Genomic DNA, 16,497 nt, shown 5'->3' with positions numbered 1-16,497 from the left:
ACTCAAAAAGATGTCGTTGTAGGCGTCTACTACAGACCCCCAAGCCAGGAGGAAGATCTTGATGAAGTCTTCTGCCAACAGTTGACCAAACAGGCACAGAAAAGAGATGTAGTAGTCATAGGCGATTTCAACTATCCTGATATTTGCTGGAAAACAAACTCGGCCAAGAGTACAAGGTCCAACAAATTCCTCGCTTGCCTTGCAGACAATTTCATGGTCCAGAAGGTAGAAGAGGCAACAAGGGGATTGGCTACTCTTGATCTCATCCTAACAAATGCGGAGGACCTGATCGATGCGGTCGAAGTGGTAGGATCCTTAGGGGCAAGTGACCATGTGCTCCTGCAATTTGAGGTACAAAGGAAGGCCGAAACTAAGACAAGTCAAACCCGCATTTTGGACTTTAGGAGAGCTGATTTCCAAAAAATGAAGGAAACACTGAGCAGCATTCCGTGGACACAGATACTAAAAGACAAGGGAGCTACGGATGGATGGGAATTTCTCAAGAGTGAAATACTCAAGGCGCAATTGCAAACCGTGCCAACAAAGAGAAAAAATAGGACAAGTGCAAAGAAGCCAGAATGGATGTCCAAAGAACTTCTAACTGTGCTAAGACACAAAAGGGACATGCACAAGAAGTGGAAAAAGGGAGAAATCACCAAAGAAGAATTCAAACAAATAGCCAACACCTGTAGGGAAAAGGTCCGCAAGGCTAAAGCAAAAAACGAGCTCAGACTTGCCAGGGACATTAAAAACAATAAAAAGGGCTTCTATTCTTATGTCAGTAGAAAAAGGAAAAACAAGGAGGTGATAGGACCTCTTCGAGGAGAAGATGGGGCAATGCTGACAGGGGATAGGGAAAAGGCAGAACTACTTAATGCCTTCTTTGCCTCGGTCTTCTCACAAAAAGAGAGTCTTCAACCTCAGCAAGATGGAGTGGATGAGGGATTGGAGGACATCCAACCCCAAATTGGGAAAGAAGTCGTCCAGGAATACCTGGCCGCTCTTAATGAGTTCAAGTCCCCAGGGCCAGATCAACTACACCCAAGAGTATTGAAGGAACTAGCGGAAGTCATTTCGGAACCATTGGCAACCATCTTTGAGAGTTCTTGGAGAACGGGAGAAGTTCCAGCAGATTGGAGGAGGGCCAATGTGGTCCCAATCTTCAAGAAGGGAAAAAAGGACGACCCAAACAACTACCGTCCGGTCAGCCTCACGTCGATACCGGGCAAAATTCTGGAAAAGATTGTTAAGGAAGCGGTCTGCAAACACTTAGAAACAAATGCAGTCATCGCTAATAGTCAACATGGATTTATCAAAAACAAGTCATGCCAGACTAATCTGATCTCTTTCTTCGATAGAGTTACAAGCTGGGTAGATGCGGGGAATGCCGTGGATGTAGCGTACCTGGATTTCAGTAAAGCCTTCGACAAGGTCCCCCATGACCTTCTGGCAAGGAAACTAGTCCAGTGTGGGCTAGGCAAAACTACGGTGAGGTGGATCTGTAATTGGTTAAGTGGACGAACACAGAGAGTGCTCACTAATGCTTCCTCTTCATCTTGGAAAGAAGTGACGAGCGGAGTGCCGCAGGGTTCCGTCCTGGGCCCGGTCCTGTTCAACATCTTTATTAATGACTTAGATGAAGGGTTAGAAGGAAGGATCATCAAGTTTGCAGACGACACCAAATTGGGAGGGATAGCCAATAGTCCAGAGGACAGGAGCAGAATTCAAAACGATCTTGACAGATTAGAGAGATGGGCCAAAACTAACAAAATGAAGTTCAACAGTGACAAATGCAAGATACTCCACTTTGGCAGAAAAAATGAAATGCAAAGATACAGAATGGGGGACGCCTGGCTCGAGAGCAGTACGTGTGAAAAAGATCTTGGAGTCCTCGTGGACAACAAGTTAAACATGAGCCAACAATGTGATGTGGCGGCAAAAAAAGCCAATGGGATTTTGGCCTGCATCAATAGGAGCATAGTGTCTAGATCAAAGGAAGTAATGCTACCCCTCTATTCTGCTTTGGTTAGACCACATCTGGAATATTGTGTCCAATTCTGGGCACCACAATTCAAGAGAGATATTGACAAGCTGGAATGTGTCCAGAGGAGGGCGACTAAAATGATCAAGGGTCTGGAGAACAAGCCCTATGAGGAGCGGCTTAGGGAACTGGGCATGTTTAGCCTGAAGAAGAGAAGGCTGAGAGGAGATATGATAGCCATGTATAAATATGTGAGAGGAAGCCACAGGGAGGAGGGAGCAAGCTTGTTTTCTGCTTCCTTGGAGACTAGGACGCGGAACAATGGCTTCAAACTACAAGAGAGGAGATTCCATCTGAACATTAGGAAGAACTTCCTGACTGTGAGAGCCGTTCAGCAGTGGAACTCTCTGCCCCGGAGTGTGGTGGAGGCTCCTTCTTTGGAAGCTTTTAAGCAGAGGCTGGATGGCCATTTGTCAGGGGTGATTTGAATGCAATATTCCTGCTTCTTGGCAGGGGGTTGGACTGGATGGCCCTTGAGGTCTCTTCCAACTCTTTGATTCTATGATTCTATGATTCTATGATTCTATGATTCTATGAGCACCACCCCCCAGAGTCAGACACAACTATACCTAATGTCAAGGGGAAACCTTTACCTTTACTTTTTATACCTTGTGAACTGTTCCAATATGTATCTTCTAGACTACAGGCCACCACAAGCATAACATTACTGGATATAAGATATTAATGTTATTCTGCATGGATACTCTTATTGAAATGGAAGACTGAAAAATCAAAGTAAAAAGTCCCATTTTTGAAAGAGAAACAATTGACTTTTTTCTTGAGAATTTTGATGTACAAAATTCAAGAATCCCACCTTTGATATATTGTTCTTTGCTTCTTTCTTCTACTTCAGCTTCTTGCTGCAAACTTTTTCTTCCATTCCTGAAACTTCTTGTAAACAGCTGTAAGAACACAGACATTTTTATGCAATTCTGGAATATGAATTTCATGCTACTCACTAAGTAAAAGGTTCAGAAGAGGAAAAAGTATGACACCCCTCATATATGGCCAAACTTTGGGACCTAAAGAATATAGTTTATTGGCTTGGTATGTAGTTCTCATGTATTTCAAATTGGAGCCCCAAACTATGTATTTCTTTTCTTGGCAAATCCATGTAAACAGTAATCCACATAACAAGTCTATAGACTTTAGCTTTTGCAAAACTGAGTGATCTGTAAACTGAGTAGCATTAACAGGGAACACATTGATTTCAGAAATTTATCTATTGAAAAAGCAAGTTTTCATGGAATTGCTATTGGTATCCCAAGAGTATAAGCAATGACAACATTATTATGAATGCCAACATTATCATACAGTATTCTGTGGGGATAATTACAGGGATCATGCAATTTCAGGCCAACTAACAAATTTGTTTCTCCACTCTGGACCATGCTTTCTGACATTTCACAGATGAAAACTGGGACACATGTCACCAAACACCATTTGAGTGTGCTCAAGATGGCAGAAGTTATTGATGAGGGAAAAACAGATGAGTTTGGGGAAACTACAATCGCTTACATTTGCTGAAGGGTGCATCTACACTGAAGAATTAATGGCACTTGATACCACTTTAACTGCCATGGATAAATGCTGTGGAATCCTGGGCATTGTAGTTTGGTAAGACACAAGAAGATGCTAAAAGTCTCGTAACACTACAATTATCATGATGACGTTTCCATGGGCTAAACAGCAAATATGAAATACCTACTAACAGTCACAAATTGTTACCATTAGCAAATGTTCGTGAATTAAAGACTGGGTAGATCTTTCCAGGAGTTTATTCACACCACCCCGCTCCTGCAAAATCATCAGTTTCCTTGTTGGAGGTGCAATATCCAATGTAGTTACAGTGTCCTTGTAGCACATAAGCTGGTTTGCTATAGTATTTCTGCTTAACCCTTTCACCGCATCAACAAGCAACTTCCTTTTTCTTTTACTTCTTTGCTTCCTTTTGAGACCTAAATACAAGGAACATTCAAGTGACATATTACCAACCAACCCAATGAACTCTAAGGGTATGATAAACTCAGCTTTGTTCCTTGTAGCTTGCACAGTTGGTCTTTCACATTTTTGTAGGTTTAACTTTTACGGATTTGATTATTTGCAAATCTGAATATTAGTCTATTTAGGAATTTCCAGTGAGACTCTATTATCAATTCTGGCAGAAGTTAACCACAGAGTTGCAGTAGAGGACATGGAGATTTTTAGAAAAAAATTATCTCAGGTAAAACAAATTCACATTTTCTGCATTTTTGGAGGAGTTTTGCAATTATGTTTGTAATGCTAACAAAGCTTTGGTATCGGAAATAAATTAGTACATGGAAATAAAAAAGCTTCAGTCTGAGACATCCTCTGATTCCAATGAAAAAGCCAATGGATTGCACTGTATAAAAATGGCGCATGTCTATAGACATGTTTGTAAATGCAAAATTGAAGGTATTCCACAATATCCAACTACTCTGACTAATAATATCACTAGAATCAGAAAGCATTTTCCCAAGTGAGATGAAAAGTGCATTTTGCATCACTGTCATCCCTTATTGTGTGAGGGGAAAAGTAACCAAAACAACACAATAGATTTTATGGGACAACGCTTGACCCAATATTTTGTGTGTGTTTCTTTTTGTATAAAAGAAGCTTCTACACAGAAGGTGGTTGAAACTGGGGACTGTTTACAACTTTCCAGGAGAACTAATGTGATCAAATGTCTGTATTTTTTGTTCAGGTTTTCTGAAATTTCTGCCACAAAATGTCTCTAGGGAACACATGAATGTTGGTTAATATTCAATACAAATATCAACTTTTCAGGCAAATGTAAAGTCATCTATAAAAATTACTAAGAAATAAGAAAGAGACCATTTGTGTTGGAAAGTACTAAAAACAAAACAATTTTTTGTATTTGTTATTAGACGAGTTTTACATTGTACATTCTTTTTTAGGAGAGAAAAGTGTGTGTGTGTGTGTATGTGTATGTATATATGTGTGTGTGTATAGTAATAATGCAGCATTGTTATAGTCCTCCTACCACCCCAGAAGAAACATTTAGTCAATCTAACCTGTTTCATCAATTGGTTCAAGCACAAAGCCTTCTTCTTCATTGGAAAACAGTGTTGTTTCATTTACTTGGGGACTTCTAGTTTCCTGGTCAGGTATTGAATGATCTATAAAACACCAATCCACAATGCTGTTAAAATATATTCTGTGCTATAAAAATATATTCTTTGCTCTCTCATGAATTAAAAGAATTGGCACTGAGTGTGACAGACAAATCTAAAGAGATTTCTCTGGTCTACATTCTGAAACTTTTAGCTAACAGATTGATAATGGCTTAAGAAAAGTGAACATTCATAACAGCATTGTTAATTAACATGAGGAGAGAGACATGAAGCCACTATTTTACTTCAAACTCTGATGGGCTTAGGGCAGAAATGTGGCATATGAATATTTGGCAGTTTAGGGAAAGAGCCTCGCTTTGAAAGGAGGAAGAATGAGAGGTTCCAGCCTGAAACAGCTGGTGGATAATGCCTGAGTGTGTGGTTTCTTGGAAAGATAATGCTAAAAGGAACCTTGGAGAAAATTCTAGCCTAAGTCCTTATTCATTGCAATTTCAACAGTGCAGGTTGGGACATCAGTATCTCTCACATATCCCGGTGTTGCCTCTGCTTACATTCGCTTAAATGGAGACCTGCTTTTCCATTACCGCTTTCACTGTAGAATTCTGGCTATAACTCAATGCTATGGAATCCTGGGAGTTGTAGTTAACAATATCTTTCTTTTTCTTTGCCAAAGTTTGCTGCTGCTACACCAAATTAGTTACAAACTCACCTGCTATATCATCAGTTGTAGGTTTTGGGATTAAAGGAGTTTCTTCCTCTGGGCCAAAGAGTTCAATGAGGCTATGCTGCTCTCCTCCAAGCACACTGTCTTAAGATAACATAAAATTAACATTATACATAATGTTTTTGGAATTTATTTTCTTACTTACTTACTATATTTCTATACCGCATTCTCAGCCCAAAGATGACTCAGGGCAGTTTACAAAACGGAATACGCCCCCCCCCCCCCCACACACACAATTGTAGAACAAACGGGACAGAGTTTAATTCTGTGTCTTTAAACCAAAATTTTAATATAGGATGGCAGATCTGGAAGGAAGTATTTCAACATTTTTGTGTTTCAGATTCAACCATTTTTAGTGGGTGGGATGAGGGGGAGCTAGAATGGTACCAGATGGAACTATGCTATCCAAATGACACCCCTGCCTTGAAATTTTGCACCATTTATTCTTGAGTGCTTGCCCTAAGGCAGATAGTGCTACTTTTAAATGAGTTATTGCAGCATCTGTGGGTTCCCCCATTGTTATGCATACAGATATGTTCACATATTGATATAAGCCACTAGTCTTTGTTTTCCTGTCGTTCCTACCACTCACCATTGGATGGTGTGTGTTTATTCCTGGGAAGTTACCAGGATGATCCTGATGCATAACCTACATGTGTTCAAACACATAAAGGGGGCTGTGGAGCAATACCCTCTTCCATGATTGAGGTACAAACAACTATCTCTGAGCACGCAGAGCTTCTCCAAGAACTAGATACAGTCACTCTAATTGGGCTGGAAGAAGATTCCAGTCAGGCCAACACCCCCACATCTCACATGAAAGATATTTACACAAGTGTATGTCTGCTGAATATGGGACTAGCTGTGTCTTTACCACTAATAAATTCAATGCCAGAGAACATGGAGACTGTCTAGTCTCTCTCTTGCCTGGGATTTTAAAAAATCACATGATTTGTTTTTTTAAATACATTTCAACTGTACCTCTGGTTCGCTCCTGATAAGATTAATAAATACATGACTTGTGCAGAGCACTAAAGGACTTTCAAGCTTGCAATTCTCAAACTGCAGCTTTCTTTGTTACGTGGCCAACTAATTTAGAGACAAAGAGAATATTCCGTTTATAAGTGATGCTGTGTGTATATGCTTAGAGTAGATCTTTGTATCCCAGCCATTAATCAGTACATTAGTAGGAAGTGGTAATCCTGTGTGAAACAAAGAAGGAAATTGGAAATAATGGTTTATCCAATGCATAATTATTGAGCTTGTAAAATGGATTGTAAAGCTGCTCTGTATTTTATTAGAGAAATGACATAAGCTTTGAACTCAAAACTTGGAAATGATGGGAAATTAATAGTAATAATAAGAATGTGTATTTTTAATGTAAGACTCTAAAAATTTAAAGAATTTAAGACTCTGTGCTAAAACCCCAGAAGAGCAAGATAAAGACAGTAGATAATAAAAAGTGCAGGTCTGAATAATAATTCTGAAAAGTGGCTCATGTATATGTGACATCTGTTTCAGTTTGGCTTGCTCATAAAAGGATTTTTTATATACATACCAATCATATCTTCAACAGCCCCTTCATCTCCGAATCCATCATGCTTTAAGACAGATGCCTCTTCATTTAATGCAGTTTTGTCTCCAGAAAAGCTCAAAAAACTGTGGTCAAGCAAGAAACCACCGGAACCAGTCAGTAAGCTGTCATTTAAGAAGCTGCCTTGCCTTGGTATTTCAGTTTCATCACCTTTGAAGACACATTTGAAAGGTTACTGATAATTTCTTAGGACAAATACAAATGATTTTTCTCCAAAAGCTTGAAAAAGTTATTCTAGCAAATGTATCTTTTTTTAAAAAAAAAAAGTTTAAAAAGAAGTCAGAATTTTAAAACAAAGCTGCTAAGGCTAAAATAATCTTAGTGTTGTATGTATTTAAGGCATTGAATAATTGCCACATGTAAATTGCCTTGAGTTCTCCTTGGGGAAGAGAAAGCAGGGGTAGAAATAGGGTAAATAAATAAATACATAAATAAATCATAGGTTAAAGTTAGATCATGAATCAGAAACATTTATCGAACTCAATGAGAAATATGTTTACTGTGTCTTTTTCCCCTTTAAAATGGGAAGCTTAAAATGTGATCAGGGACAAAATGTGAAGGACATTGTATTATGGATCCCCCCTTCCATTCCACAGACTAGGAGGGTTTTTTTGTTAGATTAATCAATCTTGATAAAAGTAGCTGAGTATTGTTGCAAGAAAAAAGTACTCTTAGCTTGAGAAGATGCTCACCATGACCTTTATGGGCTATTTCAGAGAAATAAAATATCACAAAACAACACATATACTTTTTTTAAAAAAAAAATCAACAGCTAAAAATGTAAAATAAAGACAAAATGCAGGAAAATGTTAAATACAATTAAATGCCAAATATTAATATATCAGTGAATACACAAAAATGTTAAAACCAAACCCATTAAAAACATAGCATTAAAACATCAATTAAAATCACATGATCCAAGTTGTATTCCAGGGCTGGTCCAAGTTGTCATATTAATTTGTAGTCTCATATTGCACTACTCCCTTTACTGGCCGAAAGTCTGATCCCAGAGCCACGTTTTCAGTTTTTTTCCTGAACGTCAGGAGGATGGGGCAGATCTAATTTCACTGGGGAGGGAGTTCCATAAAAGAGGGCCCCATCACTGAGAAGGCCTGTCTCTTGTCTCCACCAGTCACCTTGTGAAGGGGGGGGGGGAGACGGGACTGAGAGTAAGGCCTCCCCTGACGATCTTAACCTCCGAGGTGGATGATAAAGGGACATACATTCAGACAGGTAAGCTGGGCTGGAACCATTTAGGGCTTTACAACCTAAAGCCAGCACTTTGAATTGTGCTCGGAAGCAAACTGGCAGCCAGTGCAGCTGACATAACGGGATTGCTCCCTGTATGCCACTCCAGTGAGCAATCTGGCTGCTGCCTGTTGGACCATTTGAAGTTTCCAAACAGTCTTCAAAGGCAACCCCACACACAGAGCGCATTGAAGTAATCTATTCTCAATTTAACAAGAGTGTGGACCACCGTGGCCAACTCTGACTTCCCAAGGTGCAGGCACAATTGGTGCACAAGTTTTAATTGTGCAAAAGCTCCCCTGGTCACTACCAAAATCTGGTGTTCCAGGTTCAGCGATGAGTCCAGGATCACTCCCAAGCTGCGATTTATACAGTGAGCCAAGACATGTGGTGTTGAACTTTATTCCCTTTGGCTTCAAACTTTAAACATAAAATTAGAACTTATATTTTAATTTATAAAGAAAAAATGCCACCTCACCAAAACTGTCACTATGGAGAAGGCGAAAATCCTCTTCCATAAGTGTGATATCTTCAGCTCTGCTCTGATTCAGTGTAAAATGTTGGGCAACATCAATAGCACTGAAAGAAATGTTATTTTACTTGAATTAGGAAAAGGTGTTCAATTGCTACATAATATCATCACTGTTATTATTTTACTGACACAAAACACAGTAAACAAGATTATTATTATTATTATTATTATTATTATTATTATTATTATTATTATTGTTATACCCCACTTTGTCTCCTCAAAGGGGACTCCAGAAGGGACTCAAAGCAGTTTGGGAAATGGCATCACTGGTCAAAGAGCAAGGTGGGATATGAGATACATACTTATGTAAATACACCATAAATCAATTTTATTTATTTATATGTATATATTTGCTATTTCCTTACTACATATATGTACTTGTTCTTTTGAAGGCATTCAAACTAGGAAGGGAACTTGGAGAAGTACTCAGCAGTATGGGAAGGTTCACTGTTATTTAAAGGACAAAAGGACAGGACATTGAAATAATGAAAAACAGAGTCAGAATATAAATATAAAACATATGCAGCATATGTGTGTGTATGTAAAGATATATAATGAATAGAATACATCTCCAAAATAGTTGTTTATTCAAGTAAAACTACACAATCCAAACTACAAATAGCAAATAGCTTCAACGCACAGCCTTCATCAGTGACCAAGGAAATTCTTATGCTTCCCACTGATAAAGTCACTGAGTTGAAAGATGTATAGTTTCTGTTTATTTGAAGAATCTAATGAGACTTTGGGCCATCTGTCTGTTTTGCTTCAACAAACAATTTATGTTGGATGGACCCTTGTCCCATGTTGACATTTATAGGTGGACTGTGTTGTTTCAATTTGAATAATTATTTTAGAAATCTGTATTTACTATATACCTGTACAAATACACATAGATACATATTTTATATTCATATCCTACCTGTTTCTGTTTGCTTTTAATTGTCCAAATACAAGTTGCAAAGCGTTATCAAAACAGAACTGTGTTAACACAAAGCCTGTAAATACACTGCACATGAATCACAAAACAAAACTGAATGTTACTTAGTTATCTTGCAGTCCTGAGACAGTAAATTATCTTCAGATACTGTCCAAATTAAGTCCAAATGGTATCCAGTTCAAAATATAATCCAAATGATGATACGACAAGAATCCCCAGGTTGAGGTTGCCTTGTTTTGGGGAACTTCCCCTTCTTCAGGGTTTGTCTTCTTTATGAAAGTGGGTGGTTCACACCATACATCCCTAAATGGGTGATAACAACATAACAGATATGCCAAAAAAGGCACCCAAACCAAAAACATTCAGTGATAATAACATGCATTCCAATGAGATAGACTACACACACCTTATTACTCACGCTATAAATGAGACGACGCTGGCCCTACAGTAAGGTCTTCAGTAGTGAGCAATGCAGTTACACAGAAGAAAGAATGTAAAGGCAAGGCTAATTACAAACAATCAGCTGGAATGTAAATTACAAGCAGATAAGGTAGTTGATAGGGCTTATTACAGAAAGCAGCTGAGGTCCAGTCTGTCATTAGGACCGGTAGGAAAAACTGTGTTTAACTTAAAAATCCAAAATGCTTCCCTTTTCAAAAGATAATTCTTAGTATCCATATGTGGCTTAGTATGATTTTTTTCTATGATGCAAAACTAAAATTCTATAAAATATTATATAAAATACTATATACAACATTTTCTGTGGAGCAGGTAGTGAAATACTATACCTTTAAATGATTTCACTACCTGCTCCACAGAAAATGTTGTATATAGTATTTTATGCCCATGTGACCTTCTTTATATTGGAATAAAAAGTAGATCTGTCAAGGTCAGAATGATGGAACATCGCTCACGCATAAAAAACAAATACAGTGATTGTACTCTTTATTCTCATTTTCTGGAGAAAGGACATACACCTACCAGCTTTAAGTTTTGCATCATAGAAAAAATTCATACTAAGCCACATATGGATACTAAGAATTATCTTTTGCAAAGGGAAGCATTTTGGATTTTTAAGTTAAACAGTTTTTCCTACCGGTCTTAATGACAGACTGGATCTCAGCTGCTTTCTCTAATAAGCCCTATTATCCACCTTATCTGCTTGTAATTTACACTCCAGCTGACTGTTTGTAGCCTTGCCTTTAAATTCTTGCTTCTGTGTAACTGCATTGCTCACTACTGAAAGACCTTACTGTAGGGCCAGCATCGTCTCATTTTTAGCGTGAGTAATAATGTGTGTGTAGTCTATCTCACTTGAATGCATGTTATTATCACTGAATGTTTTTTGTTTGGGTGCCTTTTTTGGCATATCTATTATGTTGTTATCACCCATTTAGGGATGTATGGTGTGAACCACCCACTTTCATAAAGAAGACAAACCCTGAAGAAGGGGAAGTCCCCAGAAAGAAGGCAACCTCAACCCGGGGATCCTTGTCGTATCATCATTTGGATTATATTTTGAACTGGATACCATTTGGACTTAATTTGGACGGTATTTGAAGGTAATTTACTGTCTCAAGGACTGCAAGATAACTAAGTAACATTCAGTTTTGTTTTGTAATTCATGTGCAGTGTATTTACACGCTTTGTGTTAACACAGTTCTGTTTTGATAACGCTTTGCAACTTGTATTTTGTTATTGTTTATAGATATCTGTGTTTCTTTGATATTGCTTTTAATTGTCCAGCAGGAATGTTTCTCAAGATTTTTTATTTATTTTTTCTCAATGAATCTGAAAACTACCAAAGACACACTTCTTTCAAACTACAGCTGTATTGTCTAACATTCTGCGACTCTTTTGTTGTGCTTCCCCCTCCAGCACAAAAATGCATGTGTAAAAATATTATAAATGGGAATTTTTCCTTTGGAATGCTATTTTCTAACCTCAATCTCCATTGCGTCTTCTATCTCTCTACAAAAAGAATAAAATATCTACCATGTCTTTTTAATTTACAGAAGAGAGGGGGGTACAAGAAGCTATAAAAGAGTGAGAAAAGTGATCGGGATGGGTGCTTTGGTTGAAAGATGAGTTGATTGTAAAAAAAAAATCATTAAAAATGAATAATTGCAGGACCAATGCTTTTAAAAGCCAACAACAGGTATGTTGCCTGGGAGATTCTGGGTATTAGGATACAAAAAGGTAATTTTCCCGTTTAGAGTCAGCATGGTTTAGTACAGAAACAGGCAAACTTTGCCCCTCCTGGTGTTTTGGACTTTAACTCCCACAATTCCTAACAGCTTATACTAGGGTCATGATTCTGGGCCATGATTCTGGAGATTGGGGTTCAATTCCCTGTTTAGTCTTAGAAACCCACCAATCGACACACATTTTCAACCTCAGAATGCTCAATGGCTTTAGGATCACCATAAATCAGAAATTACTTGATGGACACAACAACAATAGGACAGAAGCAAGGAAGACCTGTCCAGATAAATCATGTAAAATCTTTCAGCCCATTGTTAGCCACATTTTGTCAGCTTCCTTCCTCAGAATTCGCTGGAAATCTTTCTAAGAAAGAATGATGATAGATACTATGGCAGCAATAGTAAATCTACACTTCCTCAAATGGATATTAGTGGTTCATGTGGAAAGCTATCAGTCTCAGGAGCCTCCTAAAAAACCATATCCTGAAAGGCACTTACTTCACCTCAGGGAGCTTTGTCTCAAAATCATGAAACTCTTCAGGCAATGTAATAGCATCATAATTCGCCTCACAGTTCTCTTTTGGGAGATCAACAAGTCCTAAAAGGGAAATGCATAACATTAGATTATTTGTGACATTCTGCAGTCTGGTTCTCTCTCCTGCAAGATACGCTGTAAATGCATGAACACGCTGAAGGCACCATATAGGATTTCTTTTTAAAGTTACAACTGTGTCTCTATCATAGGTAAAGGTAAAGGTTTTCCCATGATTTTAAGTCCATTTGTGTTTGACTCTTGGGGTCGGTGCTCATCTCCATTTCTAAGCCAAAGAGCCGGCTTTGTCTGTAGACAACTCCAAGGTCATGTAGCCGGCATGACTGCATGGAGCGTCATTACCTTCCCACCAGAATGGTACCTATTGATCTATTCACATTTGCATGTTTTCGAACTGCTAGGTTGGCAGAAGCTGGGGCTAACAGAGGGAGCTCATGCCGCTCCCTGGATTCAAACCTGTGACCTTTTGGTAAGCAAATTCAGCAGCTCAGCGGTTTAACCCACTGCGCCACTGGGGGCTCATACATGATACTAAAAAAATACATACAACTTAGCAGTACTGAAGCAGTTTGCATATATTATAGCAGCATAAATTATGGCTATTTTAAAATTGTTGCTGGTCAACCTCATGTATAAGTTGAAGGCAGGTTTAGGGGTCAAAATTATGGATTTTATAAGACTCATGGATAAGTTGAGGATAAAACCTTAGGGCATGTAACAAAGGATGCAGAGCATCAAGCAAATTAAAACAATGGCAACAACTGATTACTACATTTTCCTACTCCAAAAGGGATGAACTAAGATCTCACTTTTTGCCATTCCACTTAGAGGAGTGACAGCTTCATTCTTATAAGAATTAAGGTAGAGTGCTCACACTGACACATTGATAAGTCAATCCAGGTTTTGGGGACTGGTATTGTGACTAAAATTTCTGGACTTATACATGAGTATATACAGTAGTCTGACAATCTGACATTAGAAATAAGCCACCCAGTGCCTTCACTGAAACACTTTTTCAGTCCCCAATCATGCTTGGCATAATTCTCTTTAAAGTCCTTAGTGTGGATAGGCCTATGGAAGCATCTCTCCAGAATCAAGACGAGAGAGAACAAAGGAGGCTTTTCTTTTCCTGTACCCTCTTCTGCTAGAAGTTGCAAAGGTCTGTTGACCAACTGGAATAATTATTTTCCATGAAGACTACTAACAATACTTCCTTCTCACTCAATTGAAGAAACCAGCAGAGTTCAAAAGCTTGCCCGATCTGTTTGCGCATTTTGGTTGGCCAATAAAGGTATCCCTCCATTATGAATACATAGGTCTGGTAAGTACTCTTTTTTGCAGGAATGAAATGGCCCTGTCCATTGAAAGAAAACCCAGACGACCATAATTACACTATAAATTCTGAAGTGTAGATAGTCATCATGAGAAGTCCCAACTTATCTATGTGCATGCTACCCAAAATTTAAACACGTGTTAATTTTCATGAACAAACAGTCTTAGTTGTTTTCATCTCATTGAGGAACAGGTCTTGCATAATGCTAATTGATTTTTATTGTCTGTTCAAGATTAAGCCGCCATAAATACTTTGCATTACAACAGGACTAACTCACAACAATATATTGTTGCTAAGACAATCCTCTTTTCCATCTGCTGTTGTAAGAACTAAGGGGGCCAGAGAAGACTGAAAGTGTAACGGCAGCAAATATAATTCCAGATAATTACAAGTTCTTATACTTCAGGCCTTATGCTACTCTTTTTTTAAGCTGTATTGTGAAAAGGCCCTTCAACTCAGTTAGTTTTGGGTAGACTTCACCAATGGATGAATCTTGACATAGAATCAAACTACTGAGGGAAATATGTTAGTAGGGAATCTTTTCATTAGACTCTTCAAAAACTTTTAGTAGTTCAACTGGAACTATTTAGATGGCTGGACACTTGGATAAGTTATCCTCAACTTATCCAAGCCTTCGGCAATACATTCAACTGGAACTATCTTACCCATATAGACTTGGAAATAAGCCCTAATATCTTTAGTGAAGCTTATCATTGGTCAGTAGGTATAGAACTGGATCCTCAATAAAAAAAAAGGTTAATGTTTTCCCTTGACATTAAGTCTAGTCATGTCCAACTCTGGAGGGTGGTGTTCTTCTCAATTTCTAAGCTGAAGAGCCGGCATCGTCCATAGCTGCCTCCAAGGTCATGCGGTCGGCATGACTGCATGGAGCGACATTACCTTCCCGCCGGAGTGGTACTTATTGATCTACTCACATTTGCACGTATTTGAACTGCTAGGTTGGCAGTGGGAGCTCACCACATTCCCTGAATTCAAACTGCTGACCTTTCAGTCAGCAAGTTCAGCAGCTCAGCGGTTTATCTCATTGTGTCACCGGGGGCTCCCTGGATCCTCAATCAATTAAGTACTAAATTAAATTCCAATTTGTTAGTAACACTATGATGTATATATAGGTAGCTGTTGTTGCTTGTCTCCTATTTCTTAAAATCTTCTTTTTCTCTGTTCAAAAACTGTTTTTCGCAAAAATAGCTTCATAGCTATATAAGAGGTGAAAATAATTTCCCAGAGCTTCTGTTTTACTATCTCCTGTTTCCTCACACTTTAGGTGTTTTTAAACACAGTTTCACATCTATTTGCAACCTTACAGCCAGATATTGTGTGATTTTTTAAATTAACAGATGGCTTTCATGATTCTCTGGGACTCACAATATTTTTGGATCACATATTGTATATCCCACAATTCTGTTGGGATGTTAAGCTGACATAATTGTTGATTATGTCTGAGACTGTCTACTTTGCATAGTTGTGGAAGGATATACAGTATACTCCTTATACATAAGCAGTCCCCTACTGTTTACCATGTGTCCAGCCATCTGAAAGTTCCCCTCCCTTCTATTCCTAGTACAGAACTTAAGGCATCATTGCTGCCATTGCTGTTTGGGTCCTTTTCATTGAGAAGAATTTTACCCAACTGAGAGAGGTCATCTGGAATTTTTAAGTATACTGCCATCAATTTGCAGATGGCACCCAAATCTACTGCTGCTTTCCACCCAAATCCAAGGACTTTAAACTGGTGCTTATAATACGTAACAACTGGATGAGGACAAACAAACTGAAATATGATTCAGATGAGACAGAGGCACTCCTGGTCAACCAAAAGGGAGATCAAGGGTTAGGGATTTTGCCTGTGCTAGATGGGGCCATACACTCTGAAGACACAGGTTCATACTTTGTGTGTACCCCTAGATTCAGTGTTGAGTCTGGAGGCCTAGATTTCAGTGGTGGTCAGGAGTGCCTTTGCACATGTTTCTTGTTCTGGCTATAAAAGTACATGCCTTAATTACATCCAGAGTTACTGTAATGCATTCTATTTGGAAAGTGTGCAGAAACTTCAGCATGTTCAAAGAACCACAGCTAACTGCAGCAGGTTAAAGAGACCATACTATGCCCCTGTTAAAACCACTCCAAAGGTGACTAGTTTATTTCTGTTCAAAATTCAAAGTGCTGGTTATGGTTTACAGAGCCCACAGTGGTT

The 16,497-nt window shown here is 38.6% G+C and overlaps 1 protein-coding gene across 1 annotated transcript in view; it reads right to left on the bottom strand.

Annotated features, from left to right (window-relative positions):
- RAD21L1 (RAD21 cohesin complex component like 1) overlaps positions 1 to 16,497 on the bottom strand; it is a 30,615-nt gene that overhangs the window by 11,181 nt on the left and 2,937 nt on the right. The window contains exons 3-9 of the mRNA XM_067468268.1: positions 12,895 to 12,994; positions 9,202 to 9,302; positions 7,440 to 7,625; positions 5,867 to 5,965; positions 5,098 to 5,202; positions 3,770 to 3,999; positions 2,856 to 2,943 (exon numbers count right to left, since the gene is read on the bottom strand). Coding sequence (XP_067324369.1) covers positions 2,856 to 2,943; positions 3,770 to 3,999; positions 5,098 to 5,202; positions 5,867 to 5,965; positions 7,440 to 7,625; positions 9,202 to 9,302; positions 12,895 to 12,994 — 909 coding nt within the window. The remainder of the gene's footprint in view (positions 1 to 2,855; positions 2,944 to 3,769; positions 4,000 to 5,097; positions 5,203 to 5,866; positions 5,966 to 7,439; positions 7,626 to 9,201; positions 9,303 to 12,894; positions 12,995 to 16,497) is intronic.

The sequence above is a fragment of the Anolis sagrei genome, chromosome 4 (assembly GCF_037176765.1).
Source record: "Anolis sagrei isolate rAnoSag1 chromosome 4, rAnoSag1.mat, whole genome shotgun sequence".
In the NCBI taxonomy this organism is placed as follows: domain Eukaryota; kingdom Metazoa; phylum Chordata; class Lepidosauria; order Squamata; family Dactyloidae; genus Anolis; species Anolis sagrei.
The sequence above is the reverse complement of the archived record's forward strand: the minus strand, read 5'-3'. Positions and strand labels throughout refer to the sequence as shown.